At 46.9% G+C, this 17,271-nt stretch overlaps 1 protein-coding gene across 1 annotated transcript in view; it reads left to right on the forward strand.

The window, feature by feature from the left end:
- Nucleotides 1-12,482: 12,482 nt before the first annotated feature.
- Nucleotides 12,483-17,271, forward strand: part of NT5DC1 (5'-nucleotidase domain containing 1) — a 420,856-nt gene continuing 416,067 nt past the window's right edge. The window contains 1 exon segment of the mRNA XM_075595034.1: nucleotides 12,483-12,575. Within this exon segment, the coding sequence (XP_075451149.1) occupies nucleotides 12,483-12,575 (93 nt within the window).

The raw sequence follows: 17,271 nt of genomic DNA on the forward strand, positions 1-17,271 counted from the left end.
CTGATGTCTTCCTGTATGGCATGCGCCGCCCTCTAGCTGCGAGTCAAGATTCCCTGTTGATTCTCTGTGTGGCGGGCGCTGCCTTCTAGCTGCGAGTTTATCTCCTATGCATCGCTGCCCCGTAGTCTGTTGGATCGCTCGGGGTTCGATCCTTAAGAGGGGGATACTGTAACGATGTGCGGAACATGCCCCCTGCGGCGTGTTCCTTCCTTACCTGTTTACTTCTGATCGCCGCCCTCTAGCTGCGAGTCAAGATCCTGTGTCTTTAAGGATTCTGAAGCAAACAACGCCATCTTGCTTCCTGGCAAATCCTGCCCTCCTCCTCCTGACAGGAAGTAAGCCTCTCTCTGACTTTCTCATTGCTTACAGCTGCTGCTTCCTTTAAATAGCACTCAGTGGCTACCTGTCTGGGTTCCTGCAAGTCCTTCCATTGTATGCTGCTCCTGCCTGGACCTCCTTGGGATCTTTACTCATCTCCTGTGGATTCCGGAAGACTGGGACAGTCACTCAATTACTACTGAGGTTAGTTTGCTGTCAGGTAGTGTAGGTACCTGCTTAGTAGGGTTCACCTTGACGTGGTGGCAGGCTTATAATTCCTTGGCCAATGGATTAGACTAAGAACCCTTATGTTTATATTTAGTTTTGCTGCACTCTTCAGTTATTGGCACTATGCCTTTAAGGAGGCTGGACGTCCTCCAGGATGCACTCCACTATTGTGATCTACTGGCACTCTGTCCTTAAGGAGGCTGGACGTCCTCCAGGATGCACTCCACTATAGTGACCTTGTGCTTTGGATACTACCTCCCCTGCTTCTCACATGTGGCTTCCCACAACCCCCGTGTTGGTGCCTGAGAACGCACGCAGTCCCGCTCTGCTGTCAGAGTATGCGCGCACATGCAGCTGGATCACTTGTGCCCCTAAGCCAGGCACCGCACCTCCGGATGCATCGCGCATTCTCATGCGCGCGGCGCGGTCACGTGACTATGTGCGCCGATCCCCAGCTGCCCGGCAACTTACTCTCTTCGTATCCCCTGCGGCCTCCCCACATCACTACCGGGTCCTTCCCCTTCCCTGCGCTTGTGTGGAGAGAACAAGCGTCACAGACCCTTTGAGGGAGAAAACATATATGACTGCGCAGTCACTAGTCCCGTAACAGTAATAAGCAATAACATTGGTGCACTTGCTGAACGGAGTTACTCGGGCCTGCAACGAAACTTCACAAAGGATCGGCGGACGGAAGAACACCGAAACCACCATCCGGGGCGATCCCACCCGAAAGGCTTCTGCTACGGCAGCCGCGGTATAGGCCCAAACCTTTGACTGTACGCGCAGCGTCGACTGTGTCTATTCTGGACTTTCTGTATAGTAAGGGGCAATATCCCTGACTGGGGCGGTCCCTACAATACTCAGCTGTAGTGACTTAGGGCTATCTGGAGCCTAAGGGGCTGCTGGCCTAGTGCAGAGAGTCACTGACTCCTGCACCCTACCTACTTCCTTAGCTGCTTCCGAGACCAACTGAACTGCGTATTACAAGTCCACGAAATGTATCTAATTCCCTTGCAGGAAGATGCTGCAGCCCTATTGGCTCTCTGGCATCACGTGTGGCGCTCCTGAGACTCATGGGAGATGTAGTCCCTTACTATGAGCCCTACTATGAGCCCTCTACCGTTGGCTGCTCCTCGCGCGCGTCTCCTGCCGAGTAATGATGGCGGCGCCCTGCACTTCAAGCCGCCGGGACCGTAACAACGCGACCGCGGCCTTAGCAACGGCCCGCACGCGTTCCCGGCAAACGGCTGTAAGTGCAAGGGGGGGGGGGGGGAACCTGGCTACACTAAGACTGTGCCTCTCCAGGAATCTTCTCACCTGGATTTCGAGCCCTAATATCCCCAAGTTATTTCCCTTATTTCGTTCTGTGTTTTGTTAAGTATAAGGTCCCCCAAAGTATATTCTGTAATAAAGTGTACTTTATATCGTGTTTTGTGTTTACTATAAGGCTCTATACAGACAGCCCAGGCATATGGTTAAGATGCTAGCTAGTTTGCATAGAGTCCATAGATGGAGGAGACAGGATGTTGAGAGGTGTCGGGGGGCAAGGGCATAGTACTGGGCCTGGAGAACAGAGACCCCCCGGGGGGAACCTTCTGGTCTGCTGGACGCAGTAGCGCTTACCCAGTGGGAGGCAATGGGCTGGCTAAGGAAACGATGGCGGTTGTATGTGCTTTTCCTATTGGCCAGAACATATGTCCCGCCCACGGGGCATCCTGAGCTGGTTCAACTTGCCCCTTCCTCTGACCTTATCAGCCAGATAAGCTCTGCCCTGCTCTGATTGGCTGCTGAGAATAATCCCACGCTCTGAGTGGCTGAAAGGCTCTGTCCATGTTAAAACATAGGGCAAAGTAGTCTCTAAAAGGGGCTGCTGCAGATCAGGGTGTGTGACTCGGAAAACCCGGGCTGGATTTTGCAAAACCTCATACTATCGTATTTAATACTGAATAACCTTAAAACTCGCTCACAAATCAAGCATCCCAATACACACAGTAACTCCTACCAACCCGTGTGACCAAGCACTGCTATCTAGAGCACTCATACCCTCACCTACTGTCTCTAAATCTCCCATCATACCACTTACATTGTAAGCTCTTTGGGGCAGGGATTACCTTTCCTACGGTCTGATTTTGCTCTGCTTATTGTATTTTAATTCCATGTACTGTATCCTTTGTGAAGCACTGAATACACTTTTGGAGCAATATAAATAAAGACATACATACTTATAAGAAGAGGTCTATAGTGAGAAGAACAAAGAGCCAATGGCAGAGGCTTGTGGGACCCTAAAAAGAAAGTGAAGAGGAGGAGACATCAGAGAAGGAAACACTGAAAGAGTGGTTGGATACTGTAGGTAGAAAGTGAACTAGGAGAGGGCTGCATCATGGAGGCCAATGTAGTGGAGAGTGTGCAGGAGAAGGAGCTGATCAATCAACAGTGTTGAAGGCAGCAAAGTAACAATACATTCCTCAAAACATCCCAACAGTGCCACCTGAAGGGGAAAAACTATAATTCTATTCATACTAGTATATACTGTATCCTAAATAGTAATCATTGTTAACCCTCTAAGCAAAGGGAACACACAATACATATAGTGTATATAAAAATATTTGTTTATTAAATGTATCAATGTGTTATTGAGAAAATGTAAATAACTAAATGTGTCTATTGTAGAATGTAGTAACCAAGGTTGAGAGAGGGAGTAGGTGGCATGTTACCTTTTATTGGACTAACAAGTAGTTGATACGTTACAAGCTTTCAAACCTGTCAGGGTCCTTCATCAGGTGGGGCAGAAACACAGAAACACAATTTTATATGCAGTGTTTATAAGAGGGATATCTGGTTACAATGGATGTTGAGGGGAAGTGGGGAAATAAGATAAGGTAGAGACAGGAAGCCTAGTGTGAAAATTATCAGTAGAGACATAAAAGGCTTTTCTCTATTGAAATGCACAATAGGCCTAAACAGTCCGGACACGTGAGGGGAGAGTGGAACTATTGTAAAATGTGTAATTAAATCATAAATACACCTGTTTCACAAATCTATCATCATATCTGCAATAATACATAACATAGCAAAAACCAATAGAATATACAGTACATATATTAAATAAGTCTATCACAATCAGTGATTAAAGTATACATACTTACCAGAATGCTCTCCTACTGTCTCTGTATGTTCCTTCCTACCAATTAGATTATAAGTTCTTCGGAGCAGGAACTCTTCTTCCGAAATGTTACTTTTATGTCTGAAGCACTTATTCCCATGATCTGTTATTTGTATTATTTGTTATGTGTATGATTGTCACGTGTAGTACTAATGTGAAGCGCTATGTGTATTACTACTGTGAAGCGCTATGTACATTAATGGTGCTAGATAAATAAAGACATACATACATACTGTGACAGAGTCACTGACTCAGTAGGCTGTGACAGTGAATGGAGAGATGCTGCAGCCAGATCACTGAGTGTTAATCTCCTCAGACAGAGAAAGCACACCTGCAGCCTAATTAAACAGGGGCTGAACTATCAGTGAAACAAGTGCTTTAAAAAGCAGGAAGTTGCTCACACAAGGTGAGCTTGTTTTTCCACAGGAAGGTGGAGAGAACTCTCCCGGCTGGGAAGCCGTTGCTGTTGATCTGGTCCCGCAGTCCTGCGAGGAGCTCTGCTGCTGGGACCAGCTGGGACCCCAACCCAGGGTAAAGATAAAGATACAGATTGCTGCGAGGCTGGACAAAGCCTGCTCCCCGGAACCGTGTTCCTGTTTGCTGTTGGAGCTGCAAAACAGATAAGACTTTATTCTTATTATGCTTATTGATTATCGTTTGTGTAGCATGTTTTGGGCATGACCAGATTAGCTTGCTGTCCTGTTAGTAAGGGCTCAAGAAGTGAGTTAGTGTCCCTAACGGGACTAGGCTTTAATTTGCAAGAAAGTAGTTTCTTAAAGGGACAGTGCACCCGTACTTATTTTGGTTGTGGCTAATAAACCACTAGTGTTTAAAGTTTCCCATCGTGTCAAGCGTCTTACTGACCCCGCCGCGAGGCCGTCCTGCCACAATACATATGTAGCCAGGGCTGGTTTCTGGCTACCAGTCTGCCCTTCTCCTTCAGTAAGCCCTAGTCAGAGCAGGCCTGTCCGGACTAATCATGAGTTTTTCCCACCCCCTGCAGCTTCGGTAAGTCACAGGAAAGGTGGTGCAACTAGGCCTGGTGTCCAATCAGGGACTCAGAACTGGTTCCTGCTTTTCCTGTACTTAAGGGGCTGCACTACCAAATGTATTCAGTTGTGCCTCTACCCTTGAGAGAGGCTGGTCTACCCGAATAACTGTGCAGGGCTCTGCTAGTTTGGACTCCCTCCTTTAGGGGAGTGGAGTGGGAGACTGTTCCACTTACTCCACCAGGGAGTAAGAGAAGAGCTAGGACTGCCGTGGGGGCCCAGTACCTGCAGTGAATGTCCAGGGATATATCCTGAGGGTGAAGGCCCAAAGAAGTTCCTGTTGTGTATGCTGTGCCATCTGCAGTGTGCAACAAAGTGTTCCTGTTTTACTATACCATCCTGCCTCAGACTGCAATCTATTAGGGGAAGGCTAAAGAAACTCTCCTACAAGGGATTGCTCCCCACATCCCTGGGGCCTGTAAGAGATGGAGGCGCTGTTACCGTGAGCACTGTGGGGGGGGGGGGAGAATATGTGTTATACATATAACAGGACACAGAGCTGTAGAACAATCAAGCCAGAAAGCTGTTCATTCATGCCAAATGGCACGAGGGTGCCCAATCTGTGTATCCACAGACAGTACTTGCTTTTCAGCAATTTGTCACGGTCACCCCCTCTGTACATGGGTGCTACATCATTCACTATTGGAAAAGTCAGAGGACTAATATTATGACCGCAGCTTTACAGTGTAGGGTGACCGGATTTGTCGCAGGACAAACAAATGTTGCGCTTGTGCAAACTGCTCGTGTGTATGCACGATCGGAACTGGCCAGTAGCTCATGCGAATACGCACCTGGCAAGCGGCGATCACGCTTGCGCATCCGGCAAGCGCAGATCGCGCATCTATATGAGCAGCCAACAAGCGCTAATCACACATGCACGGCTGGCAAGCGCCGATTTGTGCAGCTGGTGCATATAGAAAACTGGGACAGGGGCCCAAAAAGTTGGAACAGAGGCCTAAAAACACGAACTGTCCCTGCCATACCGGGACATATTAATGTGTCTCGCCACCGGAGAATCTTTACAGATGCAGCAACAAGTATTAGATCTCTTGCCTTGGAAATTCTGGGGGCAGTTTCACAGTAAATGCCGCAACATTGCCTCAGCATTTCTGTGAGATTCTTAATGGCCCATCGGATTAACACCACAGGGGTCCCTGCAGTCCCATTCAGCTTGAATGGGACTGCAGGGACCCACCTCTGTGTTAATCCTATGGGCCATTAAGAATCTCACGGCAATGTTGAGGCATTTACTGTGAGACTGCCCCAGAATCTCCCAGAATTTACCAGGTACAAGTTATCTAATACTCGTGGCTGTATCTGTAGATGATTTAGGGTATTCAGTATTTCCCAGAATTACTGTCTTGTGTTCCCCTATTCATTCCTTAACTGGCCTTGTGGTCTCCCCAACATTATAAATACTAGGGGAAGGGGAGGTAACTGCTCTTGCTACAGTCTAGTGGTGGGTAGGTGCCAGGAGCAAAATACATAAGAGAAACTTGCTAGGGCAAGCATAGAAGCTCCTAATAGCCAGCACTCATACCCTAATGGTATGATATGGTGAGTAAGATAAACCGTATCTTTAATTCAAAATGTAAAATAATGATGGACAACAACAAACATAATAGATAATATAACATAATAGATCTCCGCATGAAGCACAGGGCTAGGAAGCTGATAATGGCTGGTATAAATAAACCCTAGTGAAAGGAATGATATGGCTAAACAGCCTAAACGATCCCCAATCAGTATATATGTAGCCCTAAGGACCGATTGCTGGTTGTAGACTGTTGATGCTTATGTCTGAGTGTCAGCACGATAGGTATGGCTATAGAGGCCACTCTAGTTGCTACAAATATCCATACGTTTGCCTGTGATGTATATTGAGACACTGGACACCATTAAAGCATTAATGACACCGTCACAATTGCAAAAACTGTTAATTGAACCAGCTACTGTAGTCCATGCATCAGTGCAGTATGTGGCGATAAGTAAAAGCAACATGGACATATACAGTCCAGAGAGAGCCAGTGTGATCTCTATTGAAATATTGTATGATAATCACTATGACGAATACACATACTAATTGTCCCTAATATATATGTGGGACAGGCCACTTTAGTGTGAAAGTGGTACAATTTAATGAATAGTTAGCAGGTAGCTACTGTAAGATGATAATGGGAAAACTCTATGATGCGTCTCACACATGGAAATAGATGTTTATCAATGAGGAACAGCGCGAGCAGGGAATGTGTGCTTGTGTGTACATACGGTAGCTAGGAGTAAACCTGCCTAAAGAGCACAGGGTCACACCTGATGTTTCTATATAAGGTGTCCAGTGCTGCGCTAACAGCGTAATGGGCTGTTTGTGAATATAAATCAATGAGAGGCAGAGCAAACAGAGAGTAACTGCTATATATGCATACACAGGCTAGAAATGAACTAGCCTAAAGAGCACAGCGTAACACCTGATGTGCTATGTTTCGTGTACTATCTTGCACTTACAGCATAATGAGCTGTATATACAGCTACCAATATGAGCTAGGATTGACTCTAGTAGCAGTATGTAAACACTATTCTTCTGAGTCTGGCCGGTCCAATAGAAAACCTGGTCACAGAACACTATTGGGGATCCGCAGTGTGAATGGACCCCCGGGCATATCAGAGTAATAAAGTATGCCTGTAGTCAGTACTCACTACCCGGTACGATCAGGGGGAGTATGCCCGTAATCAGTGCTCACTCCCCAGTGCAATTGGAGGGAGTGCGAGTATGTACTAGCTCAAATTAGTATCAACAGCGACCCTGAGGAGGCAGGTGGTAGGTAATAGTGCTTATTATAATACATATAACGAAGTTAGGACTCCGCACCAGGAGCTATTATCTGCTGGGGGTCGCGTAACTAGTTAGCATGGAGGAGTCTCCCCAACATATCTCATCCCACACATGCACGTGCTTTTTAACTTTCTTTAAAAACTTTTTTAACTTGAGGTTGGCATACAGAGCAAAGTCCCCATCTTTGCTGATGACACTAAATTATGCAAGGTAGTAGAATCAGAGACTGGTGTCATTTCTCTCCAGAAGGACTTGAATAGACTAGACACTTGGGCTGGTAAATGGCAGATGAGGTTTAATACAGATACATGTACGGTTATGCATTTGGGAAGCAAGAATAAACAGGCGACTGACAAATTAATTGGGGATACATAAGGTGTATCCTTGATGGAGAAGGATTTAGGAGTGCTTGTAGACAGCAGGCTTAGCAATAGTGCCCAAAGTCATGCAGTAGCTGCAAAGGCAAACAAGATCTTATCTTGCATCAAACGGGCAATGGATGGAATGGAAGTAAACATAATTATGCACCTTTACAAAGCATTAGTAAGACCACACCTTGAATGTGGAGTAACCTTTTGGACACCACTCCTTAAAGACATTATGGAAAGTGCAGATAAGAGCCACCAAATTAATAAACGGGATGGGTAATCTGATTTATGAGGAGAGGCTAGCTAAATTAGATGTGTTTACATAAGAAAAGAAGCGTCTAAGTTTGAATATGATAACTATATACATAAATATTCAGTGACAGTACAAGGAGCTTCCAAAAGAACTATTCATCCCAAGGGCAGTACAAACCACATGGGATCATCCCTTAAGGATTGGAGCAAAGGAGATTTCACCAGCAACAAAGGAAAGGGTTCTTAACAGTAAGGGCAGTTAAAATGTGGGATTCATTACCCATGGAGACTGTGATGGCAGATACAATAGATTTGTTCAAAAAAAGGTTGGACATCTTTTTAGAAAGGAAAGGTATACAGGGATATACCAAATAAATAAACATGGGAAGGATGTTGATCTAGTGAGTAATCTGATTGCCAATATTTGGAGTCAGGAACGAATTTATTTTTCCCCTTTTTGTTTGCCTACCCCTGGATCAATATACTGTAAGTACAAATGTAGGATAAAGTATCTGTCGTCTAAATTTAGCATAGGTTAAACTTGGACGTATGTCTTTTTTCAACCTCATCTACTATGCAACTATGTAAGAACATAAATGACATAGTCAGAAGTGCACGTGTAAAAATATATATTTTTTAGGAGAATCGATCTACCCATTCTGGGGTGATGTAATGTGTTTCTTTTAATCACTGAATTACAGTGCACTCAGCAAAGGCAAGGAAAAGTGTATATTTTTTCCTTCACCAAGTAATTGTTGCCTCAGTGTTGGTCTAGCTGCTTTCACCAGTGTCTGTCACGAATACTTTTTAATTGTCAATATGCGAATAAATAAGCTTACGCAATTTCCGGATCACTCCCTAGCATACACTGGTGTTTTAATATGCTATTTTTTAATGTCCCCTGACTTTTGCTGTATGTTGAAATGAAGAGAACAGACAAATCCTTATTTTCTTTTTGTTATATTAACAAGGAGTTACTATCCATTTGACATACCTCTTCAACCTGTTTTTGTGCATTTCTCCTGTAACCTCTGTGTACCCATTTCAGTCAGTCTAGTATTGACTGTCGTTGGATCACTCACAATCCTGCAGACCCTAAGTAGCTGACTTTACTAATACTGAATGATTTAGGACCCTTGTACAAAGGGAGTGACCATGAGAAATTGCTAAAAAGGAATGACTGTCTGTGGATACACAGTTTGGGCACCCTCGTACCATTTGGCATGAATGAAGAGCTTTCTGGCTTGATGGTTAGACAGTTCTGCGCCCGTCATATCTACTTTAATCACGGATTGTGATAGACTCGTATATTTTTTTAGACTTGTTTAATATATGTATACTCTGTTGGTTTTTGCTATGTTATGTATTATTGCAGTTATGATAATAGATTTGTGAAATAGGTGTATTTACAGTATGATTTAATGACACATTGTACAATATGCTATTTTAGTTATACTTTAGACTTTATAAGCTGCTGTCTAGCCTTCACTGCTAATTTACACTGCCCTCTCCGGCCTGATATATACATCTGCTCTTTCAAATCATACTTCTCATATCCTCCAATACCTGGGAGCACTCACCTCTTACCTTTCTTGCCTTGCACCTCATAATACCCTCCCTATTACTTTTTCTGTTTGCACTTTCCTCAGTCTGTAAACTTTGCTATTCTCCCTCCTTCCCCACTCTCTTCTTTCTATCCACATCTTGTCCTCTCTCCTTCCCTCCACCTTTGCATGTTCCCACACGTTACACCACTATTTGCAGAACTCTATCCCAGCGACTTTTGCAAACTTGAATAAAAAGCACTTCCACAAATCCTCTTCTCATCTCATTTCTCTCTCGACTCCTTCTTCCTGCTGGGGATCTCTCTCCTAATCCTGGACCTGGCTATTTTCTCATGGATGGTGCTCCACCGCTTTAAACGTAATATTTCTAAAACTGAGCTCCTCATATTTTCCCCGAAACCAGCACTAATATCAGATTTTTCCGCACAGTAAATGGCCTTGTTGCCTAGGAGTGACATTTGACCCTTCCCATTCATTCCCCATTTACATTCACAGCACGGATAACATGTCACTCCCTCCTCTGTAATTTTGCCAAGATTCTCCCTTTCCTGTCAATCTACTGCTAAAACGCTAATGCTTCCTCTTTTCTCTCCCGACTGGATTATTGTAACATCACAGACCTTCCCTTCCTCACAACGTTCTCTTTTGCAATCTATCCAAAATTGTGCTGCTAGAATAATTTCATATTGTCCCAAAATACTCTCTGCTCATCTCCTCCTTAACTCCTTCTCATGGCTTTCCATCAAATTTCAGATCATCTACAAAGTTCTCCTTACCTTCAAGGCTCTCCACTCATGTGCTCCTCTCTACATATCAGCTTTGATCTGTCATTATGTCCCACTCGTCTCCTGCGGTCTACCCATAGCTGTCTCCTTTCATCTCTACTGCTCTCTCGCCTTAAACTGTTTTCCCGTACTGCCCCTTACCCGTGGAACATCCACACACTCGGTATACACCAATCACCTTCTCTCTCCACCTTTAAGTTAAACCTTAAAACTCACCTCATAAATCAACAGCTTCAATAGCCTAGACCAGGGGTGCGCAAACTTTTCAGTCTGCGCCCCTCTGTCTGCTCTCCTACCTGCTCGCGCCCGGCCCCCTGCTCAACTCCGGCGTCAAATGACGCAGCATGGTCTTGTGTCGTCACGTTGCCATGGCACGTGACCCCGCGGCATTATTTGATGCTGGGTTGCGATGGAGATGCGCCGCTGGATGCCAAGGTAACTAAAGTTACAGAGGCCTTGCATGATCCCCCGGCATTTAATTTAAATGCCTTCGGGGGGAAACACGGGGCCTCTGTAAACACAGCACCCCCCTAGAATATCCCACCCCGCCCCAGTTTGCACACCCTTGGCCTAGATTTATGGCTGCTGTATCATGCCCACAATCACTCTTAACAACATTTATAGCCAAGCACTGCCATCTATTGCACTTATTCCCTCACCTGCTGTCTCTGTACAGTAAGTCTCACAACATACCACTTAGATTGTAAGCTCTCTGGGGATGGGATTTCCTTTCCTACTGTCTGATTTTGTTTGTTGCACTATTATTTTGCATATATTGCATATATGTTTTTATTATAATTCCATGTACTGTATTGTCTCGTAAAATGCTGAGTACAATGTGGGTGCTACAGTATATAAATAAAGATATACATCCATATAATTTCTCAATTACATATTGACATATTTAATAGATAAATGTATTTATATATATTTTTTATATATAATATGCTGTATATTATATACTGTATAGTAATGTGTCCCCTTGTTTCGAGAATTAGCAATGATTACTACTCTTTAACCCAAGCTGTGCTGAAAAGCTGTGTAATGCGGCAGGCATAAGCCATAGGAGTTCAGGTAAAATGGACATGAAGTTAAAGGTGACAGTGTGTGCTCATTTGCATGTCATTTCCCAGAATCCCTGGCTGCAGTGGATGCACTGTATACTGAGAGATAATGGGAAAAAGCAGGGTTGCAGACCTGTCTGAGATGTGAATGTGCTCACAAGATATTTTTATTCAGAAATATAATAGTAATACTAGAATTATAGTTTTCCCCTCTAGATGGCACTGTTGGGATGTTTTGAGAAATGGATTGTTACTTTTGTGCTTTTTTTGACCTGCGGGACGCTCCGTAGCTGCCTTGAGACACCACTCAGTGATGTCACTGAACACATGTTGCTTGATTCCATACTGCGTGCTTACTGTAAGTGGGCTTTTTGTGTGTATCACAATGTTTGATAAAGGGTTTGGTACCTCTGAAACGTTGCATGTCCAGCTGCTTTGCCAAATAAATTTGTAAAGATTTAATTCTACCTTGTCAAGTGTTTATTGAAGCAAGAATTGGGAAATACAGGTGTCACAGCTTATCTTTCATGTATTGGGTTTGTTTGTGAAGTTAGGAGCCAGCTTTCTGATGAGTATGCACCCTTGATTTGTGTTACTTTGTCACTGTGAAGTTTTAAACTTGTTCCTTTTTTTTTTTTTAGTTTGCTAAAAGGGCAGCATCCTCCCTCCTCGGTTGACATTGGGCAGCCCTGGGTTTATGCTTAGTGAGCTGACAGTTGCTGTCTGTGTAAAGTAGCAGGAAACGAGTGAGGAGAACCTATTGAGCGCTGCCCAGGTCAGGGTGCAGTGTGTGTGTGTGTGCACGCGCCCCGAACTACCGCTCCGTAGCCACACTGCGTTCTGATTGTTCCTACGTAAGAATGACCATCTTCTTCTCAATCGTCGATTGTGATGTAGCTGGATTTGATCTGGACCACACTCTGTGCCGCTACAAGCTACAGGAAACGAACACGGTGAGTACGGGGAACATCAGATTACTCTTCAGCCGCCTATTCTCTCCTTCGGGAGGGAGGCCCGTTCCCCTAAGCTTATATTAGTAAGAGGAATAAAAAGACAACAAATGCGTCTTTTTCAAACCTGCGTTGCACGAGGTCCCTGCAGCGTCTTGCACAGCCAGGCATTGCAGCCCTATTGAGCAATAAAGCGCACCAGCTATTGCTGAATGGACAAGCCTCCGTATAGAGACGACTGGTACGATTCAGCATCAGTAAGATTAGCCAGACATGCGCACTAGTAACCTGCTATTCCACATGGAGCTGCGTTGTAACGGATCGGGGGACACGCGCCTCTCAGCGGGTCCCCGTAACCTTAGGCCCCACGGCGGCTTTCTGCCCCGCTCCCTCGGGCTCTCACCTGTTCCTCCTCCATGCCGAGCCATTCCTCCGTGGCACACGCCGCACTCTCTCGCACGCGACCGGGGCGCGCGCACGGAAGCCTTACAGAGGGCGCGCGCACCCGATCGTCTTACCAACCCTCCCGCGCCGCTGGCTCCATCCCCCATCGGCTGCAGGCGATTACCATGGATCACACCCCTGTCTCCTTCCCTGCTCACCTGGACCTATCCCTACCATCTCCCAGACAGGCCTCCGCTCCACCCCTTGCTGCTATTGGCCCTACTTCCTTTATAACCCCAGTCTGCCCTCTCCTTCCTTGCTCTGCATAGCTTCTCTGTGACTCATGTGTGCAGTGTCTATGCCTAGCTCTGTTATCTGTTACAGCTCTTGTTCCTGTCCCTGCCCCTGTTTGGATACCTTTGGATTGATCTCGGCTTTGTTTGACTATGTGTACCTCGCTACCCCTGGACTCTGCTTTGGACCTCACTACACTGCCTTCTCCTGCCCCTGACCCACGGCTCTTGGATCTGGATCTCCGTACCTCTGGCACCCCGGACTCAGCAAGTATCACGTTAACCCTTTTCTCACCAGGCCCGGCAACGCACCTTACCCCACGCCGGGCACGCCCTCAATGCTGTGGGTGTGTGTTATACCCTTACCCACCTCAGTACTGGGGACTGGCCAGGTCTGCGGGCATAAAGGCCTTACATTATGCAGAGCCCAACAAATGCAGACCCCCCTGAGGTGGGCCAAGGTGTCACTATTGAACACTGGCAATTTTTAAGTGACCAAGTCACCGACGTGGCACAAAAACTTTCTAATCTCTCCCTGCGGGAATCCCCAGCTGCACCATCACCCCCGGCCCCAGGACCTATGGGCAACCCGGAGCCACGTATTCCACCTCCCAACCGGTATGACGGGAACTCCATTACTTGCCGGGGATTCTTGAACCAGTGTGACGTCCAGTTTGAGATTTCCCCGTCTCGGTTTCCCACTGGCCGTACTAAAGTGGCCTATGTCTATGCCCTGCTCACTGGCGATGCTCTCGCTTGGGCTTCTCCCCTCTGGGAACACAGACCCAACATTACCCAAGACTACCCCAAATTCCGGCGAGCGTTCCAGCAGGTCTTTGACACACCAGCACTTTCGGAGACTGCCGCTTCTTCCTTGTTTCATCTCTCCCAGGGTCGCAGGTCGGCTGCAAGATACGCGGTGGAGTTCCGCACCATCACTGCAGAGACTCAGTGGAATGATGAAGCTCTCGCCGCGGCATACTGGCAGGGCTTGTCGAATCCCTCAAGGATGACCTCGCGGCTCATGTTCGGCCTTCATCTCTAGAGGATCTCATTGCCCTCATTATCCGGATGGACCAGCGCATTCAAGAGCGACGTCCCGAGCGCCAGCACCCCTGTTTATTGTCGCCCTTGCCTGTTTCTCCTAGGTCTCCTCCCTTGGCTCTTCCTGCATTGGAAGCCCCCGAACCAATGCAAATCGGTAGCCAACAGCTTCGGACCGCTGAGAGAACAGGCCGCCGAGATGAGGGTCTCTGCTACAACTGCGGCTCCCCGGAACACCAACTACGTCACTGTCGCTTGAAGCCGGGAAATGAGAACGCCCAGTAAAGGTAGAGGGGCTTCTACTGGGTACCATTTCTCCTTGCCCCTCTTCCCCCAAATAGCTACCAAAGAGAATACTTCTTCCCATAACTCTCGAGGGTCCCAATGTTCGTGTAGAGGTTGAAGCCTTCATCGACTCCGGGTCTGGTGGTAACTTCCTGGATCATGATTATGCCTGCAACAACCAAATCCCGTTAGTCAAGAAGAAGTCACCCGTCGGCCTTGAGGCTATCGACGGTCGACCGCTCAAACCAGCCTTCATTATTTGGAAATCTATTACTCTCACCCTGACCACCGCGGATGGTCATACTAAAGTCATCATCTTCGATGTTTTCCACTCTCCTACTGTCCAAGTCATTTTGGGGTTGCCGTGGCTCCAGCTTTACAACCCGTGGGTTGATTGGACCAACAAACTAATAATCCAGTGGGCTCCTACCTTGGAGAAGATGCTCACTCCTCCCGTTACCGTGCTCGCTGGTCTCAACACCACTTCATCCTCTCTCACTACCCTACGGAGGTATATCATGACTTTTTGGATGTCTTTAACAAAACTCAGGCTGAAGTCCTGCCACCTCATCGTTCGTACGACTGCCCCATCGAATTAATTCCTGGAACCACACTCCCCAAGTCTAAGTCGTGTCCCTTATCTGTGCCCGAGACCGAGGCAATGGCGATCTACATCCAGGAGAATCTTAAGAAAGGGTTTATCCGTAATTTGACCTCTCCCGCCGGGGCAGGTTTCTTCTTCGTGAAAAAGAAGGATGGCTCTTTAAGACCCTGTATCGACTTTCGTGGGCTTAACAAGATTATAGTTAAAAAACCGGTACCCTCTTCCTCTAATTTCTGAACTCTTTGACCGGCTCCAAGGAGCCTCTATATTTTCCAAACTCGACCTCAGAGGATCCTACAATCTTATCCGAATACGAGACGGTGACGAATGGAAAACTGCATTTAACACGCGTTCGGGTCATTACGAATACCTAGTGATGCCATTCGGCCTCTGCAATGCCCCTGCTGTCTTCCAAGAATTTATGAATGATATCTTCCGGGACATTCTGGGAATTTTCGTCATCGTATAATTAGACGATATCCTCATTTTCTCCAAGAACCTGGAAGAGCACATTCGTCACACCAAGGTGGTTCTCTCTCGGCTTCATGCTAAAAGCCTCTACGCGAAGATGGAGAAATGTCTCTTCCACCAATCTTTCACAGCCTTCCTTGGCTATATAATCTCTGATAAAGGTTTCACCATGGATCCTGAGAAATTGAAGTCTGTTCTCGATTGGCCGTTGCCGAATTCCCTAAAAGCCGTTCAGCGGTTCCTTGGCTTTTCTAACTACTATCGAAAATTCATCCGTAATTTCTCTACCCATTACTGCTCTGACCAAGAAAGGTGCTGATCCGATAGCATGGTCCCCTGAAGACATCAAAGCTTTCGAGTTCCTCAAGAGTCCCCGTCACCTGAGGCCCCACGGCGGCTTTCTGCCCCACTTCCCCGCTCCCTCGGTCTCTCACCTGTTCCTCCCCCGCGCCGAGCCGTTCCTCCGCAGCGCACACCGCACTCTCTCGCACGCGACCGGGTGCGCGCACGGCAGCCTTACAGAGGGTGCGCGCACCCGATCGTCTTACCAGCCCTCCCACGCCGCTGGCTCCGCCCCGCATCGGCTGCAGGTGATTACCATGGATCACACCCCTGTCTCCTTCCCTGCTCACCTGGACCTATCCCTACCATCTCCCAGACAGGCCTCCGCTCCACCCCTTGCTACTATTGGCCCTTCTTCCTTTATAACCCCAGTCTGCCCTCTCCTTCCTTGCTCTGCAAAGCTTCTCTGTGACTACTGTGTGCAGTGTCTATGCCTAGCTCCGTTATCTGTTACAGCTCTTGTTCCTTGTTCCTGTCCCTACCCCTGTTTGGATACCTTTGATTGATCTCGGCTTTGTTTGACTACGTGTACCTCGCTAGCCCTGGACTCTGCTTTGGACCTCACTACGCTGCCTTCTCCTGCCCCTGAACCACGGCTCTTGGATCTGGATCTCCGTACCTCTGGCACCCCGGACTCAGCAAGTATCACGTTAACCCTTTTCTCACCAGGCCCGGCAACGCACCTTACCACACTCCGGGCACGCCCTCACTGCTGTGGGTGCGTGTTATACCCTTACCCACCTCAGTACTGGGGACTGGCCAGGTCTGCGGGCATACAGGCGTTACATGCGTGCAGTGCGGTGTGGTGGCTGTAGTGGGCGCGCTCCTACAATGGATTAAACAGTGTTTTCTATTAACCCTTTGAGTGCCCTATGACAGTAGCTACGTCCCAAAAATATATGCTTGTTTTCTTAGGGGAGAATAAGTATCATTTAGTGTGAACAAATACAGCACTAGTACCAAAAACAATAGTGTGAAAATTCCTGACCCGCACTAATTCCTTTAGGGATGTACAGTAATGGATGCTCTGCCTGATTTATAACATCTATGACGTTTAATTATGTATGAGTTTTATCACTACCCCAATGCTAGTACCCATGCTGAAAATGATTCCAGCTTTGGAATATTTGAATACGTCTGACCTAAATTTGTTTGTGGCATTGTAGAGGGAGAGGGGGTTGGCCCGGTATTAAAGGGGGTTGCACCCCATATGGCCACCCCCTGACCTCACCAGGGAGGCAAGGGGTTAACTGGACTGCGGTCAAGGAAGGTGGTT

This window comes from Ascaphus truei, chromosome 4 (assembly GCF_040206685.1).
Source record: "Ascaphus truei isolate aAscTru1 chromosome 4, aAscTru1.hap1, whole genome shotgun sequence".
NCBI classification, from domain to species: Eukaryota; Metazoa; Chordata; class Amphibia; order Anura; family Ascaphidae; genus Ascaphus; species Ascaphus truei.